Source organism: Perna viridis, chromosome 14 (genome assembly GCF_037379345.1).
Source record: "Perna viridis isolate PV_CMFRI_1.1 ecotype Kerala chromosome 14, ASM3737934v1, whole genome shotgun sequence".
NCBI classification, from domain to species: domain Eukaryota; kingdom Metazoa; phylum Mollusca; class Bivalvia; order Mytilida; family Mytilidae; genus Perna; species Perna viridis.
The window spans coordinates 34,553,486-34,572,416 of NC_142458.1; the positions used below are offsets into that span (position 1 = coordinate 34,553,486).

The 18,931-nt window shown below is 33.3% G+C and overlaps 2 protein-coding genes across 4 annotated transcripts; both read right to left on the bottom strand.

Moving 5' to 3' along the window:
• Nucleotides 1-5,541: 5,541 nt before the first annotated feature.
• LOC148599103 (uncharacterized) lies at nt 5,542-12,074 on the bottom strand. Of its 2 annotated transcripts, none has more exons than XM_088560940.1 (2): nt 11,955-12,074; nt 5,542-6,675 (listed from the first exon to the last, which is right to left on the bottom strand). In XM_088560940.1, the coding sequence occupies exon 2, from the start codon at nt 6,664-6,666 to the stop codon at nt 6,007-6,009; it is 660 nt and encodes a 219-aa protein (XP_088417066.1). In that variant the 5' UTR covers nt 6,667-6,675; nt 11,955-12,074; the 3' UTR covers nt 5,542-6,006. The 2 variants fall into 2 exon arrangements, with proteins under 2 accessions (XP_088417066.1, XP_088417065.1); XM_088560939.1 differs by lacking the exon at nt 11,955-12,074 and adding an exon at nt 8,058-8,217.
• A 3,336-nt stretch (nt 12,075-15,410) lies between these two features.
• LOC148599104 (uncharacterized) lies at nt 15,411-17,635 on the bottom strand. 2 transcript variants are annotated; one of them, XM_088560942.1, is made up of 3 exons: nt 17,506-17,635; nt 16,869-16,951; nt 15,411-15,702 (listed from the first exon to the last, which is right to left on the bottom strand). In XM_088560942.1, the coding sequence occupies exons 2-3, from the start codon at nt 16,944-16,946 to the stop codon at nt 15,505-15,507; spliced, it is 276 nt and encodes a 91-aa protein (XP_088417068.1). In that variant the 5' UTR covers nt 16,947-16,951; nt 17,506-17,635; the 3' UTR covers nt 15,411-15,504. The 2 variants fall into 2 exon arrangements, with proteins under 2 accessions (XP_088417068.1, XP_088417067.1); XM_088560941.1 differs by lacking the exon at nt 17,506-17,635 and adding an exon at nt 17,205-17,330.
• Between the last annotated feature and the right edge of the window lie 1,296 nt (nt 17,636-18,931).

Here is an 18,931-nt window from a genome sequence, read left to right on the forward strand (position 1 = left end):
AAGGACGTCCCATAGTTACTCAATCCTTTACTGGAAACACACAATGATATAAATAATGACGAAAGTATGAATTTGTCCTTGTTGGATGTGGATATATACCGCTTTAAGAGTTGGATCTGCCCTCGTTTGGAGATATATTTCTCCAATTTAGGGAGGTGTATATGCTCTTGTTAGGGAGATGGGGTTCTCTTTGTTAATGAGATGGGCCCTTTTTTAAAAGTTAATTGAAGCTGTCTTCATCGAATCTCGCCCGCTTTTTTTCTAGTCCAAGAATTATTGTCTGAATTTTAAATGGACTGACATTTCATATTTTATACTTTTGCATTCGTTATATATTATGACTGACGTTCAGCTAACATATTTCTTTATAATAATTCTAAACCTACAGAAGTATATTGTACTGTATTGATGATTGTAACATATGGGATATATTCAACTAAGTATGCAGTATTGATTTTTCAATATGAGTTTGTTTGTAGTGGTGTATAATGTTGTTTTGACTGAAATGCTATTAATAAGAACAAAATAAGAAATCATGAATTAATTAAAGAGCCACAAAATGCGAACACAAATCTCAGTAGGCTACAATAATTGCTTTATCCAAACAAAAATGTATTTAAAAGAGCAATTCGTTGAGCAGGCAGGCAGAGTATTTTCTTTTCAGCACATATTTAAACTGCAGCGGTTCGTCTATCTGAGTCTTCATAGCGCATATATACAAAAGTAAAACACTTCCATTGACTGAACCCCGGTATTACTTTTGTTGTAATGTAATAAATGTAAGTTGTTTGATGTTGCTAAGATTTCGCCCGCTTTCAATGAAAATCATTGTTCCATTATTACACGTAGTAGAAGTTGTAAAGCACCGCCTCGCGAGTTTCTGAGATTGTAGGGACAAATCTTTTGTAGCGTGTGTCTGAGATTGTAGGGAGTAAACATTTGTAGAGCGTGTCTGAGGTTATAGGGAAAAAATTTTTGTTGTGTGTGTCTGAGATTGTAGGGAGTAAGCTTTTGTAGAGCGTGTCTGAGATTGTAGGGAATAAGCTTTTGTAGAGCGTGTCTGAGATTGTAGGAAGTAAGTTTTTGTAGTGTGTGTCTGAGATTGTAGGGAGTAAGCTTTTGTAGAGCGTGTCTGAGATTGTAGGGAATAAGCTTTTGTAGAGCGTGTCTGAGATTGTAGGAAGTAAGTTTTTGTAGTGTGTGTCTGAGATTGTAGGGAGTAAGCTTTTGTAGTGTATGTCTGAGCTTGTAGGAAGTAAGCTTTTGTAGTGTGTGTCTGAGATTGTAAGGAGTAAGCTTTTGTAGAGTGTCTGAGATTGTAGGGACTAAGCTTTTGTAGTGTGTCTGAGCTTGTAGGAAGTAAGCTTTTGTAGTGTGTGTCTGAGATTGTAGGGAGAAAGCTTTTGTAGAGCGTGTCTTAGATTGTAGGGACAACGCTTTTATAGATCGTGTCTGAGATTGTAGGGACAAATCTTTTGTAGTGTGTGTGTCGAAGATTGTAGGGAGTAATCATCTGTAGTGTGTGTGTCTGAGATTGTAGGGAGTAAGCATTTGTAGAGCGTGTCTGAGATTGTAGGGACTAAGCTTTTGTAGTGTGTGTCTGGGCTTGTAGGGAGTACTATTATATCAGAGATTGTAGGGAGTATTATTGTGTTCGAAATTGTAGGGAGTACTATTGTGTCTGAGATTGTAGGGAGTATTTTTGTCTCTGAGATTGTCGGGAGTACTATTGTGTCTGAGACTGTAGGGAGTACTACTGTGTCTGAGGTTGCAGGGAGTACTATTTTGATTAAAAGATGCCTAGTTTGATAACGGGAACAAAAATTCACGGAAACAGTCATTCTCTATTTAGTGAGTAAAAATTAGATTTGATATTTTTAATTTTATTTTTTTTTCTTGGGGGGAGGGGGTAGGGGGCAAGTATGAAATTACTTTTCCTGCCAAACAATTTTTAAATATAATTAATTTCAATTTTAATATTGTCTTCATTTTAAGACAATAAGAGATCTTTTTATTTTGTCCTTATAGCCTGTTCTGTGGTTCCGTTTCAGGAAAATTAAGATCCTTCCTATATCCTAGTCAACCCCTTTCCCTCATAAAAGTCAAATTGTGGTTCTCTTAGTTCATTGGACCCCTTTTAAACTATCATAATGAAAGACAATTTAAACATTAACGCAGTGGACAGCATTTATCGAATGTCACAATGACTTAGTGTGTTTGAGCACGCCACCCTGACACTAACTTCGGTATAGGCTCTTACTAAATTGCATTTGTTTACAAACTTTGCCACTGAACAAGCATAGTTTCTAGTACCCAGTCGCCTCTACATGAACTATATAAAGGGGAAAGGTCGAAATACGAAACTGCGGAGTCGATTGATCCAGTAGATGTTAAATTGAGCATTGAAGTTTCTATTAAAACTTTACCTTGAGATCGTATTTTGTTTACGACAAAAACATCGCTTTTTAGAAATATCATATGGTACGATCGGAGACCGTCCTTGAATATCAACTCTGTAAATAACAAAGAGATTATCTTTTTTTAGTCTAAAAATACGATTTGGGGTAAATCGAGTGGCGATTTAAAATAATTTCAACTAGTAAAGGAGTCTTTGTCACGAGAATTTGGCAGGACTTGCACGTTTAACGATTAAATTTAATTAAAAGACATTCATGTATAAACAGAATAAATAAAAATAAATTAACTTTAAATCAAACCCAGCATTAGGCCTCAGCTCCCTGTGTTGCTTGAAAAGAGTTGTTGTCTGGTGAAGAGTAAATTCGATCGTACCAATTCAGGTCAAAAGTTTAAAAGGATTTGAAAGTATAACTGACTAGTATTATTAAGGAAAAAGAATGTTACTAGGTTAATATCTCTTCCATGTGATCCATAAGATCTCGGTTAATCTTCCTGCCAAATACCCGCCTACATATATAAAAGGCAGAATCTGACCATTCAACTGTGTGTACTTACGGAATAAATATTGTTTATTGACCAGTGCAACTAATGTCCAGAAGCGTAGCACATTAATTTTCATAACTGCACTGAGCTAATCGGCTTGCTTTATGTAGACTTCTATGCATGCTACCCAAGCAAGGATTTTTTTTTAATTATTGTCTTTTGTATATTAAATGCTATACACATTATGCAAGAACTTTACTATAAATTCAAACACATTTGTATAATTTTTACCTACAAATGAAGAGCACGCGGGAGGATAATATGAACGAAGAAGAGTTCAGTCTACTGGTTTTATATTCTGTCGCCTCCCCCCTCCCCCATACAGTGCATTCACAGTACCGCAAACTTGTCTTTTCTGTGAGGCAACACAGACTAAACGTCTGATAAGTACACAATTTAAAAAGTGCAATTTAATCGTATATAGACGTCATATATATCTCAGGAATGACGTGTAATTCGGAAGAGTTTGTTTGAACATTTAACGTCGGCACACATCTCGCATATTCCCATTGGACGAAACATCACCATATTGACATCATGTCGGTGCGCATTATCATCAAGTTATTAATAAATATAGCTCATCCCTCATAGACAACACTTAAAATTACCCATATCTACTACATTACATGTATGAAAGCCGTATGACACTACAAGACACTGTCGATATTGTTCGACAATTTGTTTATAAATGCTTCTGAGATTATTTGAACCGGTCCTAGCCCCCGGTTCTTACCCACCTGTTCCCATCTTATGCCTCTAAAGTACCATTCCTCTAATTACACAGAAGTCAATGTTTTCGCTCCTGTGTTTTTTTTTACATATCTCGTATATCAATTGGCTAGCTTCTCTAACCAGGAAGGGCAACAAACTCTTCGAAGTGGTTAACCATTTCCGAAGCCAGGATATGTTGCACTCGTGACAGTTCGTGCGTTTCCGTTGTAACATCGGTATGAATTACGTGCCAATGTGCAACATTGTGCATCATATTTCACACAATACATGATCGACAAATCTGATTACATTGATATATGTGATTCTAACTTATCAGGTACCCTTGGTATTTATAAAAACATGAATGTGAACTCTCTCACGTTCTGAGCAGTTCTTCAATCTATTAAGTTGATGCCAACACGATCATTCTTTGGTGGAAATGTTTGTTACCAATAAAGCTCACTTACAGGAGACAATGTTTATCCAAATATCAGAGAACAGGAAAGAAAATCAGGCTTCTTTTGTATTTATAGAACATTTAGTTTGATTTTGGAGAAAAAAATGTTATAGTTCTGATTTTATTCTAGCTTATCTTCGCTTTGTTATGTTTAAATAAGTCTTAATGAAAATAGGAACTAAATTTTTAACATGTTCTTATTTGCTTTCATATCAGCCAAAATGTTTCGGTATTATTTGACACTTGTCCCCATAATTTATAATAACACGGGATCGGTCAGGTCGGCTTTCAACCAACACAAATATTTTAGCGAGACCTAAGTTATTCGATAGCCCATCACATCTTACAATAACATTCTTTATTCATGTCACATGACACTTTAGTACTTTTCCGTGTACTGAAACTGATACCTATGACGTCAGAGGAATAAGGTTCGTAAATGACATCCCGGTAATATTTAGTACCTTTGGTTGTTTGACATTCAATTGTTTTCTATTCACTTCTAGATATTTATAATGGGAGAAGATTAATTTATGGGATGTTTTTTATTTTTATTTTTATTTATTTTTTTTTTCAAAATTTTTACCTACAATGCTTATAATCATATACTGTGTGAGACCCATTCAAGCACAGAAAAGATTGAAGACACGTAAATTAATAGTTCTTGAGAATTTTAATTAAGAATACATTAGTTACATTCATTTGTGTGTGTTGCGCTTGCATGTGTGTTCAATTTTACAGTGTACACTGCAAATTCTGGTAAATAAATCCAATTGTACAATCGAGGTATTAAATTTGTCAGGGTCTTCTTATGCTATTAGTAATGATATGTTTAGGCCGATATTGTTTGGGTCTTTTTAACATCAGACCACGCTTAGCCTTTCAGTGCAGAATTAGGTAGTCAATGGTACTACAGCGTCTAAAGCGAATTTCTCGTATGCAAAATGCACTAAGGAACATTCATACCAAGATTGGTTTTAATTGGTCTAGTAAGACTGGTTCAGTGTAGTCAAATGATTCAAAGATTTCTAGTGTTGTCAGTTTTTCTGATTTTCCATGGTTCTGTTTAAACAGGTTTCAGTCTCGTGTTTAAAAGAAAAAAAGAAGAGATATGGTAAAATGCAACATCGTATAACCCCTTTAAATATAGTAAATCCTAACAGAAATCACCAAAAAGATTTGTTAATTTGTTTCTCTGTTTGTCTAGCATAAGTTAATTTCATCTCAGCTTCACTTGACAGGCTCCAGCGACAAAAAAAAACTTGAAAAATTACTTAACTGTATGTGACGTCATCAATTTCAATTACATTGATTGTTGGAGTTACCATTGAAGTTAAGAATAGTTTCAGACTAATGCATTTTTTAATGATTTATGGCACTTGGGCGATAAATAACAACGTAAAGACAAATCATAAGTGAGATTATATTTAATTTTCAGATCTATATCATTTTGTGACTACAATCTATTAAGTCGACGCATTATTTATAATAACCATCGATTGCTAATAACTGCATCTTGTATTCGATTGTCAAACATCACATCACTCAAAGCTTAAAAAGAAGTCAATTTTACAAAGCTGCTAATTTACAGCTAAATCGAATCCTACGTTGTCCAGCAACATAAAGTGATCAAGATATTGGCGATCTTCAACACGGTTGGCTGATTTCATTGTTATGGAGAACGATGTCAACAAGTCTATTCAGTTCGATTTTCAAATCGTATATTTTCTGTACATGATTATACGATTTCGAATCTGCACCTACAGATCATGGACCTTTTATATGGTTACACGGTTTCGAATCTGTATTTGTCAACAGACATTTTAACCTTTTGTCTGTGATTTTATTTGTGAACCGAAGGCAAGTTCACGAACTGATCACGTGAGGTTCAAATCACCAGGACTAAGATTGTCATCTTCCTCGGAAATGTTTTCATAATCATCCGATCCATATTCGGAAGTAATGTCAATGCTGTCCTCTGAGAGATCACGGTGGAAAATAAGAGATCCAATCAATTTGCCGTTCTGCAACCGTCCGCCAACAGGTAAAAATCCGACTTGATTAAAGCCTCCAATTTTCTGGAGGATTCTGATTATCCCAATGTTATTTGAGAATGTGTCAACATACATCCCAACGTATCCCAGTCTTCTAGAGAATTCGATTGCTTTTCTCATTGCAAATTCTCCTAACCTTTGACCCCGTTCAGTCCTTTTGATAATGATGAATGGATCAACCATTGTAGTAGATCCACGATAGAACTTACTGTTCGCCAAAATTATTCCACCAATCAGCTCACAACTTTCTTTGCAGATGATGGCAAAACAATGACTGTCGTGGATTTCCTGTCGGAAGCTTTTCTCGTTTACAAATTCGTCGATTCCAAATCCATTGCCGTGTGCCGCAGCATCTTGAATCATACGATATGTTTCGGCTAGCTGGACGTCCGTCATGGCGTCGATGATGACGTAACGTCCAGTTTCAAGTCTTTCAGCCATAGGGAGACTGCAGAGTTTTTCTTGGCCTCTTTCAAGAAGCATGTCCACCAACTGTAAATAAAAAATCTAAATGATACTAACTCATATTAATGGAAAATACATTTCAATATCTACTATTTCTATGTGCAAATTTCTGGCTACTTGATTCTAAACTTCTTATTTACCATTTACCCAATTTAATGCATCATTAATATCGGGTACTAAAATAGTTTGGCTTATATCCAATCTTCAATGCTTCCTCTTTCAATGTAATTTCAATGTAAATTGTGTTCTGTTAATAATTGATGCCCTATTTTCGTGCCAGATTTCTATGTCGATAATTTGGAGAGAGAAAAAAAACAACATTAGGTATATAATGGCACACGACCAACGTGAGCAACATGAAAGATTTTATAGTTTTTTTTATGGCAGTCTTTTCAACTGATAAGTATTGTACAAGTCGGGCAAACGACCAAGTTTAAATACCATCAATTAAAATCTATATGTCTTTTAATAATAGTTATCGTATCCATAACGTAAAATTGCGGTGAAATGACTGATTTCTTTTGATATATTTTTGTCTATTTGCCAAATCAATTCATTCTGTATTACAAAAAAAACATTATGCAATTTATAGCTGTGCCTTCCACATTCCTGAAGTGCAAGCAAGTAAAACAATCGATATGTTATTCCAAGCTATATACATATAATAAGGCCAAGTTAAATGTACTCTCTGTTCAATGCTAAAGAGCTGCACAATATTTCAATAAATACATGTTCGTAGCTCAAAAAAGTATGTTATGTGAACGACCGCTTTGTTTGAGCGGGAAGTGAACCAAATAATTCTTTAATTTGTCCTTCAACTTGTTATCAGTCACCAGGAAAAGATCGATTGACACAGAAATTTTCCGATCATGGGATTTCTACAGCTCAAATCGGTTGACCTCATTATGTAGTGAGTCATGCTATTGTCAGTTTTTTTTACATCTCGGTCGCCGATGCAGATGTTGCAGGAAAAATAGTCGGACGATTTATTTTTACATACAATCAATAAACCTTACCAATGAATAGCATGTTTTAGTTCATTACTTTAACAGTTTTAAAATTCTGATTATTCAGCATTGTTCATTGTCGTTATAGTCTTTGTACGGTGATCAAGTTCTCGTATTAACTAACCAGCAACGAGATGTTGATGGTAAAGACTTGGATCATAACGTTTTAAGAAATTCGATTCACATGAGGTTGAGGAACCTACTGAGGCTCCCATCAATAAGTATTTGCGAAACTATAAATTTATCAATCCCGGAAGCCTTTTTTTTTCAAAAATACGGCATTAATACAAATCTTTTCTGTGCGAAAATGTACAATAATGAAACATCCAATGGAGGTAAATGTTAACGGATGAAAAGTCCTATAAAATCAAAAAGTGAATTAATAAAATTAAATAATTTTACCTTTTCTATTCCTGCTATATCCGCTCTATAAATAATTAATGTGAAGTTTAACTTTGATTAATATTTGGTAATCACAAGAATTAGGAGTGTATACTCTTCAACGTTCAGAAGAGGTTTGTGTTGATCAACATTACCACGTGTCTATATATACTGCGGTTGGCCACGAGCCAAGAACAACCGCAAACCAGTTCGTACCGCCCCTAATACTGTCAGTCAGGAATGATCTTCACCGGAATTGATCCAGTGATTAATAGTCGCCGCCGCAAAACGAACTGGGTTTGGGTGACCGAGATATTTGTTGGAAAATTTTCCAGATTTGATCCCAAGAATGAAAATATTTGATGTCGGCTAGTTTTATTCAATACCACCGTAATAAATTCCAGTTGATTGATGTAGGTTTGGGTGAATGACACTTGAGGCAATACCATTCAGACCCGTGTACATGTAGATATTCTTATCAGAGCCGGTCTTTCATAATTTATATTTAAAAGTCTACTTTGACTTCTTAAAAGTGCATCAACTTCTGTCTTATTAGTGTTTCCCTACCTATTAATTAGCAATTATGTGATTTTTGAACTTCAAATTTTAGTTGCCTGGAGAAGCAGACATAATTACAATGAATTCTTTCGTTTAGAAAGTCCCATTTTTCACAAAGGGGTTGGGCGATCTGGCACAGATCACCTTATAAAATTGATATTTTTAATGTTTTGAAAAAAGTTTAAAATGTCAGAACTCCGTCGATGTATCCAGGCGAACGGTTTCGCGTGCTGCAGCCGTTTCTTGTTTGAACATAAAGGTATTTAGCATTCTGTTGTTAACCCAGATGAATATGATGCGTGTTTCAAATTTGTCTTCAGGGAAAATTGAGAACAAATATGGTTAGCCCAATCTTGACTATTGCGACAGGGAAAATATGTAAATAAAGTAGTTTTGAGTACCGTTCTTGTTTTTATTGGGGTGTAGCAATCTGGAAAAGAAATCATCATCGGCATTAGAGATAATTCATTTTTTCTGGAAATGGATTATATATCTAAGTGATATTGTATTTCAATAACATTTGAATTTTTAAATTCAAAATTTTCATGTAACAATATCAAGACCTCTGTAAGCAACAAAGAAGGGGGTAATAAGGGCAGAAAAAAAAAACGAACAAAGAGCAACACAAGTAATAGAAAAGAGCGGGAAATCAAATGAAGAATTTTGGGAAGCATCGTTGAATACTGCCAGCTAGGGGGAGTGACAATAGTAACTAATTTTTCCTCCCCCTACAAGTCAAAATCGTGATATTTATCGTCATATTTATTAATAAATACGTCATTTTTATGTGACTTTGAGGTAAAACTAATTATGGTTGATATGTTTTAAATAAACAATGACCCTAGGGCAAGACGGTCGGTTTACATCAGAAGACCACAAGGTCGTACGTTTTTACTACGACTCCACACGATTTTCTGAGTCTATCTACCGTTCCGTGTTGTTTGAGAAAAATAAGGTGCGCTTATTTATGATTTCGAACGTGAAAAAACAAGCGCATAAATTAGTGATTGCTTATATTTGTCATTTTGCCCGATATGGTCATATCAGTTCAGAAAAAATCTATGTATCATTGATCACAATGAAATATCAAATATAAATATAGACCATTGCCAACTGATTTTTTAATTATATGTATATATTTATACAATCAATGGACTTACACAGATATACATGTAGTACAGATCTACATGTATCCACCGTTGTCCTTTTAACATGATCGTGAGGTTCCGGTTGAGTCATAGTGCACATCCAACCGTTAATATCTGTTTTCTCGCACTGATGGTGTCTCCAAGTCTATGTTCACATTAACATATATTTGTATTTATACATTTTATTATATTTTTGTATGAGATAAGGCCTTGAAGATATTCATGAAACGAGACAACTTGAGCAAAAAAAAACAGATCCTTGTAAAATATTGAAAAATATAATCCGAATTTCCTGTGAACCATGCAACCTAACTGGATATTGATACATGTACATGTATGTCGGGCTATATATCCATTTAAGTTTTACCAGACCATTATCTGGTAAACAAAGGAGAATTAACAAAATGTGTCGCTGCACAGCCACTAAACACATTTCAAACTTAGAAAATACATATTCTGCCTTTTTTGGAGCTTTATTAGTGTCAAATGCGTTTTCATGTTTGATAAATGCTGAGTCATCATGTCGTCACATGCATCAAAATCAACACATTGTTGGCTTTTCGTCATAGTTACCTTCAAGTTCTCAATAAATTATCGACCATCCTATTTTATTTACCTTTTTAAAATCCCGATTGTATAAAAGGATAATAAGTTTCATACGTCACAATCTTATTCTGATTACATTGTTAAAATTTGTAATAGAAAGTCACATTTGTATCTTATATAATCCAAATAGACGCAGATTAAATTTGTCATAAATAAATCAATTTCCTAAGATTTATCATTAGGTTACAATAACCGACATATATTTACTTGTACTTCAAACATGTATCAATAAATAACAATTATTGCTATTTGTTGCGTGTAAACAGCTATGACTCACTCATTGATAAATATTTCCATTATAATCGCGCGGATACATTCTGATGAAATATTGTCGTTAACGAAAGGTTGGAATTTTCCGGAAATAATATGCAAATATCTTAATTTTTTTTTTCAAAATGAAACTAAGAACAATTCTGCGTACCGGATCTAGATACTGTATATAGTTCTGTACCGTGGTTTATATGTAAAGAAAGCGTTCTCAATTTTTCTCAAGACGAACCGAATTGAGATTTTGCTTCGGTTTTAAAAAAAAATTTATTTTTAAACTACTCAATGTTGACACAAAAATAAGAGCTTGAATATACTTCACATAATTACATGTGAGTTTCGTGTATCTAGCTTTGCTTAAATTGTTACATGTATTTATATAGTTGACACGAAGTCTCCTATCTCCAAATAATACACGTTTTCTTTTTAAAGGGATTATTGGGCATATTTAGATTTATGAAGTTCTCTTTCATTGCACGAAAAAGCGACTAGAATTTAAAGATAAATTGCTAAAAATATTGTATTGTGTTTCCCCCAAAAAAATAAAATATCATTTAAAATGTTTTAATGGGAACGCAATTACACGAAGCTATCACTTTCATGTTAACGTGCATATGAGAATAAAATTTGGTGTGTGTTCTTTCGATATTTTAGTTCGTTTTGTATTAATGGTGATAGCCTTGACATATTAACCATATCGCCGAACATTGTGCCGTGGTTATCGTGTATAAAGTTTTTAAATATCAAATTGATTGCTTTTATTAAGAACTTACACGTTTAATAGTGTAATAAACTATTATAAAGATTTTGTCGCTGTCAAATTGAAATCCATGGCTTGAAATTTAACCTGTTTTTTTTGTAGGAAAGTTAGTAGGCTTTGAAGGTTTCGACTAGATCTTAAGCAAACGCTCCACAAAGTGATCTAAAAGCGTCTTGTGTGTCCAGATCGACGTTATGGACAATGGCGGATCCAGACATTCTGAAAGGAGGCAACTGGTCTAAGGATGTACCCTTCTCCAGTGATTCTCAGTTCAAGTTTAAGGAGAGCTCGACAACTGTTCCCACTTAGAATCATCCTTTTGATGGAGCGTGTGTTAACACATGGATGTGTCATTTTAGAAATGTTCGTGTCATGCCATATTTGTATGGAAGACATTTTAAAATGTTTACAGTTACATTGACGATATATATCAAACTCTATTATCAGGTTGACGAACATGTTATGATTTAAAGCAACTTAATTATCCAAAAACTAACAACAGTTTTGCATGCCTTGTACAATATTATCTTTTGTAGGTAGAGGGTCACTTGTGTAACTTTAGAAAAAAAATGGTCATACCTAATTAGAGCAATATCATTCCATGCCAAAACATTTGATCAGTGATTCTGTACGGCTTTTCCGTGAGGCTATATCTCATCTTAAAGTTTCATGCCATTTCATGGTATCATTTCATCAGCCAGACAGGCATACCAAAGGTCATGACCTTTACAAATTTCTGTATATTTACGTTATGAAATTCACAGATATATATAATGTGTAGTTTTGTAACACCTGTCACGTAAGAAAGATAACTCTAAATTTTCTAGACGATAACAAACACCTCGGTAATTTTTCTTTTCACTTGAGATTGCGTAAATATGTGAAACAGTATTGATTTTATGTGCCGAATTCAATATATTTCGGTCTGTATAGGTATAGGTAGGCGTTGATTGTCTCGTCGCCTGAGTATTTTTCTTTTTTTTTAACGAAGTTTTATTCAAATTACCATGAAACTTTACTTAGTATATACATGCATGTCATTTTATCCGGCCCACTGGGAAAACATCGTTAATCGGGGTAAAACTGGCTGGGTGCAAGAATTATTTGCTAGTTTATAAAACCATTTTATTTATACATGTATTCAGAAAGTCTAGCTGATATTTTGTACGACTTTGTAAATAAAAAGTCATCTTAAACTGAAATAAAATATTCCAGGCCGGAGCTTTTGAAAGAGCATTGGCATTTCAAAACAGAAAAACAATTTAGTTTGCCAAGTTGATTAGCGTACAGACAAATGAAGTGGTTGTGACTAACTTCTGATTCATGCATCATTTATTTGTTGTCGATAGTTTGTGAATCACGCAATTGGCAGATAAAAGGATTCTTACGTAATAAATTGAGACTATTTGTTCTGAAGTTTGCAAACAAGAGAAATTTGTATCTATGTTTTATATAGACCGCTTTGTTTTTGTTTTGTTTTGTTTTGTTTTGTTTTTGTTTTTTTTTGTTTTTTTTATTTTATTTTATTTTTGTTATGTTATTTTTTATTTATTTTTTTATTAGGATGTTTTTTTTTTATTTTACCCATGTAAACTGTAAATTTGTATAAGAAATAAACAAGATAAAGCATCACTGAAAAATAGGATGTAATAAATTTTTAACTTAAATCGAAAGATGCAAATAAAAGTAATAAATAGAGAAGTAAATACAAGACGGTGCAGACATTAAGGACAACACCCAAAGAATATATAATTGCAGAAAAATATTTTTAATGTTTTTATTGGAGAGAGGGCTAAGATGAAATTTGAATTAAACAGGTAGGATTGAAGTGTTCAAGAAATGAAAAGGCGGAATTTGTTTAGTCACAATAACGTACAAAGCAGGATAGAAAATTTCATCCTAGACCCAGGGGCTGATCCAGACACTTCGAAAAGGAGGAGTGCCAGCCAGGGATCCTCAGAAAAGGGGGGCAAGGACATTATTTGCCATTTTATGTCAGTTTTACAATTGAAAATGACAAATTTGCCAACAAAAAGGGGTGTCACCCCCCCCCCCTTCCCCCCGCACCACCTCTGGATCTGCCACTTAGCCTCCTTTCCTCCTATCAAAAACTAAAACGGTTGCACCCCAAAAGATCGTCCTGAATAAAGAATAACGTTAGCAGTAGTGTTTGGTGAATCATTTGTGCTTTGTTTTTCTTAATTTGATTTTTCATTTTTCCGACGCAGTCGGTATATGTTCGCTTTTTACCCTTTGACCTTAAAGACGCTCTTCCATGGAAAGACAAGTCACCTGATCGCAAATCTGCTTCCCGATTGGCCAAATACTGATAACTTAGTGGCGTTCGAAAAAACTGTATCGAAAAATGAAATTGCATGCCATGTGTTATTTCCTTAAAGAAATGCCGAAAATTATAAGTTAAAAGAACAAATTTTACAGCGTCGGCAATCTTTTTTTAAAGATAGTACTTGTTTTCAATTATAAAGTACATGTAATTATCTTAATCATTTTTTTTGTTTTTTGTTTTTTTTTTTTTGTTTTTTTTTTTTTTTTGTTTATGTTTCTATAATCTGAATTTTATTTTCTGTCAACACTGTTGGGTACAAGCGATGATTTTAAACTTTTTGATTTCTCAGTTATTGATTTATGAAGTACAATCGTGTATTTTGTGTTTTCTTTTTTTATTTGTTTGTTTGCTTGTTTGTTTGTTTTTGCTTGTTTCTTTTTCAGTCTTGAAGTCATTAGTTGGTATTTTCTTTCCTTTTAAATTGCTGTTTAACATTACTGGGTAATCTCCTTAAGAAAATCATTTATTTGATTCACTTAAAAATAGAACAATTGAAGTTCACTGAGGTCAATATTAGGGCCGCGCTTATGTAAATTCAGTTATACAAGTACACCCATTAGCTAGTGCATATGTACTTAATGTACAAAGTGACATCGGGAATTGCATTGGTTACATACTGCAAATGACCTTCAACATGAAACTGACGGAACAAATGTCTAATACATGAGTCTAACAATGAAATATACTTATAAGTAAGCAATACTGCACATCATGGTCCATACGTCATATATATTTTAGGAGTTGTTTTTATTTTTCTTTTAAATTTTTATTCTCTTATTGTTGTTTGCTTGAGTCTTAGGTTAGTTTTTTGTAAATACTAGGAGAGATGGATATGGCTGAGAAATGAAATATCCAACGTATATCGGAGTCATTTTGCAATCACCCCCCCCCCCTTCCCACCCACCTTTTTTTATATGTTTAAGTTCTTATTATTACATTTGTAACATTGCAGATAAAAAAAAACTTAGAAGAAACAAAATATTCAAGAATCGGTACTATACCATATTTAACATATTTATTTTTATTGAAAAAAAAATTAAAAAGAAAATGTTTTACACAACTGCATGAAGTGAATTTGATTAGGTTAATAAGATGGATAATGTCTAACCTATATAAGTTGTGTTAATAAAAAAAAAAATAGAGTTACACATGTAGTTCATGCCATTAATATAGCCTGGATCCATTTTTTATTTAAATAATGTAAGGATAACCATCCCCCCTACTTGCATCTTATATATTTATGGATTCATCTATGAAGTATGTTAATTTGAATAACTTTGAATGGGTTATGAGGGGCAATAGATTTTGTAAGGTAAAGCATTACAAAAGATCAGTTTATGAGGGGCAATAGGTTTTGTAAGGTAGAGCAGAACAAAAGGTCAGTTACAGACTATTTTTTTGTTAATTTTTACTAATCCACGGAACTAACAGTTTTCTACCAATAGGGGGCAAATCCCGAAACCGCCCCTTGATCAACATCCAGTCTTTTGAAAGGGAAAGCGTAACATGTATCAGCGCACACACACACACACATATATATAATATATATAAAGGTCTAAAAAATTCCCAACGATATTAGAACTCTAAAATTTGCGGTGCAAATTTTTGGTCAACAAGAATGGCCATAGAAATATAGAATGTGACCTGCCGAAAACAAGCTGCAACATGAGTAAAGACAAAAAACAAGATAGCTTTGTACCAAAAGTTGAAGCAATAATTATTTAGACAGAATATTTGTTATAGACTAATTATATAAGGAGTTTTTGCACTTTTGAGTCCTTTCTATAGGGCGCCCCTGGCGGCCAATTTTGCCATCAGATCCCTCATTGAATGTTCTATTGCTCCTCCCCTGCTCGTCTTTATAGCAGTAGTTGTCTCCCCTGTTGCCTTGTCAACACAAATACCAATATATTTCCATTCAAATCCCATCAATTGTCCTTTAAAAGACCAGGTGACTATTTTTCCATTACCACGGTCAATCTATAAAAGATAAAAAAAAATTATTAATGAGGGAAATGAATAACATATCGCCCAAATTTGAAGGGTTGTAAATGGCTAGTAATGGTCACTTCGAATATTGAAAATTCCATAGGTCTCTGCAAGCTGTGTGACTGTTAGATATATGCGTTTATTTATTTATTACTATTATTTTGTTTAGCTTTTTTTTTTGATAATTATGAACATTTACTTAAAACAATATAATAAAGGCGTCATGTAATTTGTAGAACAAGGTAAGTCACTCCGTCATGTTATATATAAAAAAGATAAAAAATTCTATAAAGTAGTTTATAAAAAAAGGTACAGCCTTTAGTCATGTAATCTTATATATAAAACAAAGGTAATGCATTCTGAATATAAATTTATAAAACAAGGTAAAACATTCCGTCATGTAATTTATAAAAAGAAATAAAACATTCCGTTAAGTAGTTTATAAAACAAAGATAAAGTATTCTGAATATAATTTATAAAACAAGGGAAGCATTCAGTCATGTAATCAATAAAACAAGTTTAACCATTCCGTACTTCGATTTATAAAACATTGTCAACCATTCCATAATGTATTTTATAAAACAAAAGTAAAACAAATCGTAATGTTATTTATAAAACAAATGTATAGCATACGATAAAGTAATTTATAAAACAATGTAAAGCATTCCGTCATGTAATTTATAAAACAAAGATAAAACATTAGGTAAAGTAATTTTTAAAACAAAGAAAGCATTCCGTCATATAATTTGTATAACAAGGTAACGCATTCTGTCGTGTAATTTTTAAAACAAGGTAAAACATTCCGTTTTTTCTCAACACGGAAAGGGAAACAATCCATGCTTTCATAAAAACATTCCGTAAACAATGGTAAAATACTCTCAAATAATACATAAGAGATTTTTCACGGTCTGTACCATTTATTGAATTATCTCTGGCATGAAAATTTGTGAAATATAATCGAAATATATATTTTCTGATTACTTTAATCCTGGACTTAAATTAGCTCTGCCCCGTGTGTAGACAATATTTCTATGTTAAATACAGGGAAAATATTTCTTATTTTAAACAGTCCTACATACAGGTTATCTTCATTTGTAACCCTTATTGTTTACATAAACCGAGGATACCGTCCCTAATCCTATAGGAAATCATATTACCTGACCAGAACCAGATGTTCCTCCAATGCTATTTGCAATGCTTTCTGCTCCTTTCAATAATCCTTCAAATTTATCCATTCCACCTAATTCACAAAATAAATAAAATTGCGATTTTATGCATTGTGATTTGAGACGAAAGGGAAGAACAAATTTGTCAGGGGTATACACTACAATAAAACTGTGATCAAAATTTAGTTTTGTTTGTTATTGTCTATTGTTCGTAATTAAGTTGTGATAATGTATAATACTATATGTACATGTGCGTATAGCGTAAACATTTTTAAAACACATAAAAAAGAAGACAAAGGAAAATTGCCTTGATAAAAAGATGTCTACCTTTTGTTTATCTAATTGCTCTAATTTATGTTTTAAGCTAAGTTGTACCCGCTATGTATACAGGCCGTTACAGTTACGCTGACCAGACTCAGTTATTTCCAACAGTTATATATAGCTAGGGAATTTCCGTTTCATTAATTATTTTGTGTGGTAATATTACTTGCGAATTCGCCATTCGCTGAATAAACCTTTGACGTTCTAAGTGAAGTATAGATCAATCTTAAGTGGAGGAATTCCAATACACTTGTTTAATAAAACACACCGCTTCTAAGAACTAAACGATTGCCTATTCAACACTTACTATGACTGAAAGGCTAGAAACCACTAATTCCACTTCCCATAGGCTTCTATGCTAATTTCACAATATTCAATGGCTTCTCTGGACTTTACCTTTAACTTGCAGAGGACTATATATCAGCATGATTCTACATATAACACAGTACAATTTAAATTTGCAAAACAATCATTTGCAAATCTTGCGCCGCTTTTTATTTAGTCAACTGGGTCATGTGGGTAGCCAATGTGTCAGGCTTTACATGGGATTTCATAAAATGTTTATCTTTTGCTGATATGTCTTTAAATAATAAAGTTATTGCAATTTCAAATTCATGGGATTTTTTTTATCCCATGGGATTTTCACAAAATCCCATGGGATAAATTTTGCTCCCATGGGATTTTTTTTGTCCCATGGGATTTTTTTCTCCCATTGGGATTTTTTTTCTCCCATGGGATATTTTTTATGCTGAAGAACAATAATATACATAATTTTGAATTAAATAAGTAGTACAGCAGTACATGATTTTTATAGGCTAGGATGTGTTTACAGTTTTTTCGATGTATTCAAACATTTGTTAACTTTCTTTAAAATGCAATAATTTTAATTCTTTCAAAAGTTGGTCCCAACAATAAGAATTCAAAGGCATTCATAAAAAATGCCAGTTTGTTATAAAAGTTTATTTGTACATGCTCACATGAAATAATCTTCATGCAATTAATAAAAACTGCACCATAAAGCCGCTCCAAATCATTTAACTGTTTTCTACTACTAATTCGAAAAGAGGCATGTTATCAATGCCATAACAATGACAATTGCAAAGTATATACTGTTGCTTTGGGAACAAATTCTGAACATGGATTTTAGTTCGATATGTAAATGATTAAGAATGGCCATCAAGTGATGCAATACAAATACAACTTGAAATCTGTTTGTATTGCAGATAAACATATCTATTTAAAAAGTAATTAAAATATCAGCTCACAATCCTCAGAATGACATGCGGGGTTAGCAGACAGTGCAGTACTGGTCACCGGAGGTGAAGGGTCTATAAATAGCATGGGAAATCTCAGTGTTTTCACAAGATAGGGGTATATTTAGAAATCATAATGGAGATTAGGCTTCACATCACAAGAAGCAAAATGCACCTATAAAATGTACAGAAATGTTTTTCCTTTCAGAAACTGTATAATTTTTTTACATAAGATGAGAACTTTTTTCACAGCACTATGAGGAACTGGGGTAATTTCTGCGTAGGACTATTTTTGCGTACGTTCCAAATGCTCATTGGTAGAATTGGTGGTCTGTAACCTGAAATGCTTTACTTAGACTCGTTTTCTTTCGTCATATATTTAAATATTGATCAACAACTTGAGAATTTTATATTCCGAACAGGATGATGTTGTTCTATTTATGAATGATTCATTTAAACACGGAAGAAAAATTGGAGGGG

Coding starts and splice junctions, on each gene's coding strand:
- LOC148599103 (XM_088560940.1), bottom strand. CDS start 6,666: ATGCTTCTTGAAAGAGGCCAAGAAAAACTCTGCAGTCTCCCTATGGCT.
- LOC148599104 (XM_088560942.1), bottom strand. CDS start 16,946: ATGGATAAATTTGAAGGATTATTGAAAGGAGCAGAAAGCATTGCAAAT. Junction 15,703..16,868: donor GAACATCTGGTTCTGGTCAG/GTAATATGATTT, acceptor TATCTTTTATAG/ATTGACCGTGGTAATGGAAA.